Source organism: Anopheles bellator, unplaced genomic scaffold (genome assembly GCF_943735745.2).
Source record: "Anopheles bellator unplaced genomic scaffold, idAnoBellAS_SP24_06.2 scaffold01146_ctg1, whole genome shotgun sequence".
In the NCBI taxonomy this organism is placed as follows: domain Eukaryota; kingdom Metazoa; phylum Arthropoda; class Insecta; order Diptera; family Culicidae; genus Anopheles; species Anopheles bellator.
Genome location: NW_026685269.1, coordinates 1 through 3,286, shown reverse-complemented (window position 1 = coordinate 3,286; position 3,286 = coordinate 1). Strand labels below are relative to the sequence as shown.

Below are 3,286 nucleotides of genomic sequence, written 5' to 3'. Positions count from 1 at the left end.
ATGCTTGTGTAAAGGTACTGCGGAACGGTGGTGAGATAACTGCGCGACCGGATGTAGTCGTTGAGTGCCATCTTGAACGTATCGAAGCCGATAACATTCTGAACCATCCGTATAACGGAAGCACTCTTTGCGTAGACCACGTAATCGAACAAGCCATTCAGTACGGTAGGCTCGGTAGCGTAGTAACTCATTGCACGGTTGTTGCTATGACAATCCTGTGAGAGGGCCGAGTGCAGGTTGGTAACGATGAACTGCTCCCAGAGGTTCCACGTGGGCTCAAGCTACAATGTTATTTGAATTAAAATCTTCATTAGAAAGTTCTTCCTACTGCCGTTGATCCTGGACGTTACCTGCGACGTAATGTAGTACTCGAAGTAACGAGCGAATCCTTCGCTTAACCACAAGTACGTCCACCACTCCGGTGTTACTTCGTTGCCAAACCACATGTGCGTCAGCTCGTGCGTTATAAGATCCGCAATGTTCTGCTTCGTCCGAGTAGTGGTCACGTTCTCCTCAAAGATCAAGTACTGCTCGCGGAACGTAATCAGTCCCCAGTTTTCCATGGCCCCCATCGCAAAGTCGGGGATGGCGATGAGATCGACTTTGGGCAGCTGGTACTGATGGCCAAAGAAGTTTTCCAGCGACCGCAGCGATTTTCCAAGAAACTCCAATGCGTACCCAGTGTGTGCCACTTTATGTTCCTGTCAAGCAAAACCAATGGATTCACAGAACCGATTAAACACTTGCACTGACTGCTCCTGGGCAGGATCTTTCTTACTGCGGCAAAAACTCGAAAACGATCCGCCTCTGCTGACAAGGTTTTAAAGTCCGAAATAACAAAGGCGAGCAGATACGTAGACATTAGTGGCGTAGTTCCAAACGTAGTCACGGTGTAATCGCCCTCCTGTACTCTGCAAACGTGAGTTTCGTTTTGTTAATTATTGACGCACATTCTTGCTTCGGTCAAGCTGAATTACTTATCAATCGCTGGCATATTAGAAAGGGCGGTGTACTCGGACCGGTGGCGGATTTGAACGTTGAATGTTGCCTTATACGATGGCTCGTCATAGCACGGGAATACCGTACGAGCATATGTTGCCTCAAAATGGGTTGTAGCCAAATACCTAACGAAAGGTAGTAGTAACAAATAAAAAACTGCTTTTTACCAATCGCTAAAAACTCCGCAGAATTTTATCGTTTGTGTCAGACAGATAGGCACAGTATTATCAATAAAGCCAATTGGATCTGATATGGTGGCTTTATCTTATCGGAAACGTCACAGTATCAGCTGCTCACCTGGTCGTGTTTCCTATCAAGTAGCTGCTCCTGTACAGTCCTTTCAGTTCTGTTCCTATACTGTTCGAAAAGTCCATCCTAATCCGATAGTTCTCCCCTGCTTGGAGTCGTTCGGCGAAACCGAAGTAGATTTGCTCGTATTGGTCCATGTAGATAATGTTCGATACGGGCAGGTTTGAACCATCCGATCTGGTAACGGTAACACTTTCCTCGTCGATAACTACGCCGGCACTGTTTAGATAAAACTGATTTCCCTCTCCCGTGTAGCGCATCAAGATTTCCACTGTGCCCGTATACGAATAGAAGTCGTAATTAGTTATATCGAGGTACAGATTGTAGGAAACCGGGAAGGACACTTTCTGCATAACGTAACCACTGTCATCGTGCGCATCACGTAGGGTCGCTCCCTTTTCGACCGTTGTGGGAGCCAACGCAAAAATGGCTGGCAGCGAAAGAATCGCAACACACCACACAAAATTTGCCATTTCTACACCAACCTCCAACAGCCACTAGCATTCGCTTTGAGCTAGAGTTTGCCAGGTACTAAGGTTACCAGCGCGAGTCCTGCCACGCGTAACCAATTTATCGGCTACTTAGAGAGCAGGGATAAAAAAGGCTTAGATAAGAGCATTTAATCGTTGTTTTTACAACACAAAGACGCGAGGATCACAACCGAAACACGCCCGATAAGATTTTATCAGCGTGCGCAAACACTTAAGCCACCAAACAAGCCAATTGTTCGAATTGTATTGTAACTGATTGTAAACACTTTGATGACTTGTGACTTATCGATCTGATAGGCTCTCGGTGGCGATTCTCGGTTTCATAACAGTAGTTCGGTTCTCTGGTATTTCAAAACCATGCGTAATTTAGAGCGGAACGCGAGCCCGTCTTTGCCGGGACAGGAAGGAAAACTACAACATCATTGCGGTCATCACTATATTTCAATTCTTCGTCGTTAGAAATCGAAACTTACGGCACCACTCCAGAGCATCGCTACAGTTACTCCGATCAATAACGAAAGATCCACTATCGAAGTGGATGCTGCGTTGTCCTCAGGAGGGGCACCTTCGTAGTTTTGTGCCACCAACCACTCAGCGATCGTTCCGGAGTACTTCCCTATCCAACTTAGCGATTGCTCCGCTTCTTTGACAGCACGGTTTGCGGCTTCTACCACCGAAGGAACCATAAACTCGGTATAAAGGTTCAAAGTCAACTTAAGCTGTAGGGCAAACAAAAACCAAGTGAAACACTGCTCTCATTGCTTCAAGTCCGAAAGATGGCTACTCACCATGTCGTACTCCATTGAAGAAATAATGCTTGCTCCGATGGCTTCGAAAATCGAGACGATCGTTTGCTCTGGCAGTAGCTGAGACAGCGACATCAAGTTGCTACTAACGTATGCTAGTGCCGCGTGCCTTGCAGTCGGTCCACCTGTGATCAAGCTAACTAGGATGTGGCTTCGTAGAGCGTCGGGAATTGGCATTCCGGGTACATTCATTTCGACCATTGCCAAATAGAACTGAATCATGCCGGCGTCCCGTGAGCAGCCGAGGCTAGTGACGAAACTGTCCACAAGGCGTTGGAACTTGTCTGGTGTAAGAAAATATTTGTAAAACAGGGCCACCTCGTATGAGGAACCGGCCGTTAGGCTGTGTTTGTTGAAGGCGCAAAACACGGTGGACTGTAAATCCTCGGGCACATCCAGGGACTCTTTCAGCGTTGCTGCTTCAAGCACGCTGTTGGCGGCATTCAAGCACTCTGGGACTCCGAAATAGCAAGCCAAGTATAGGGTTTTATCTCGATGCAATTGGCTCATGTGATCCAATTTTCCCGTAAGTCCGACTTCGTGGTAAGCAAGGCTGGTTAGATTACGCATGTAGCTTTCGAAGCGCCTGTACTCAACGCTAGCCGCAAACATACGGTCAAGGTGAAGCAGTGCATTGTACGCCGTGCTCCAGGGTATGTATTCGGTTTCACGTTCCAGATA

The 3,286-nt window shown here is 47.3% G+C and overlaps 2 protein-coding genes across 2 annotated transcripts; both read right to left on the bottom strand.

The window, feature by feature from the left end:
• Positions 1–11: 11 nt before the first annotated feature.
• LOC131214497 (aminopeptidase N-like) lies at positions 12–1,777 on the bottom strand (the record flags this gene model as incomplete). The annotated part of the gene is made up of 5 exons (XM_058208864.1): positions 1,297–1,777; positions 978–1,124; positions 779–911; positions 351–701; positions 12–281 (listed from the first exon to the last, which is right to left on the bottom strand). Coding segments are annotated over exons 1-5 (1,266 nt in total), but the record flags the coding sequence as incomplete, so codon positions are not given.
• A 455-nt stretch (positions 1,778–2,232) lies between these two features.
• Positions 2,233–3,229, bottom strand: LOC131214498 (uncharacterized). The gene is made up of 2 exons (XM_058208866.1): positions 2,588–3,229; positions 2,233–2,518 (listed from the first exon to the last, which is right to left on the bottom strand). Exons 1-2 carry the CDS (start codon positions 3,215–3,217, stop codon positions 2,255–2,257), a joined length of 894 nt encoding a protein of 297 aa, XP_058064849.1. The 5' UTR covers positions 3,218–3,229; the 3' UTR covers positions 2,233–2,254.
• Positions 3,230–3,286: the final 57 nt, after the last annotated feature.

What these genes read in the sequence shown, in the direction of transcription:
- LOC131214498 (XM_058208866.1), bottom strand. Translation starts at nt 3,217, where the DNA reads ATGTTTGCGGCTAGCGTTGAGTACAGGCGCTTCGAAAGCTACATGCGT. An exon ending in CTTCAATGGAGTACGACATG is followed by an intron (nt 2,519 to 2,587) that starts GTGAGTAGCCAT and finishes TTTGCCCTACAG; the next exon opens with CTTAAGTTGACTTTGAACCT.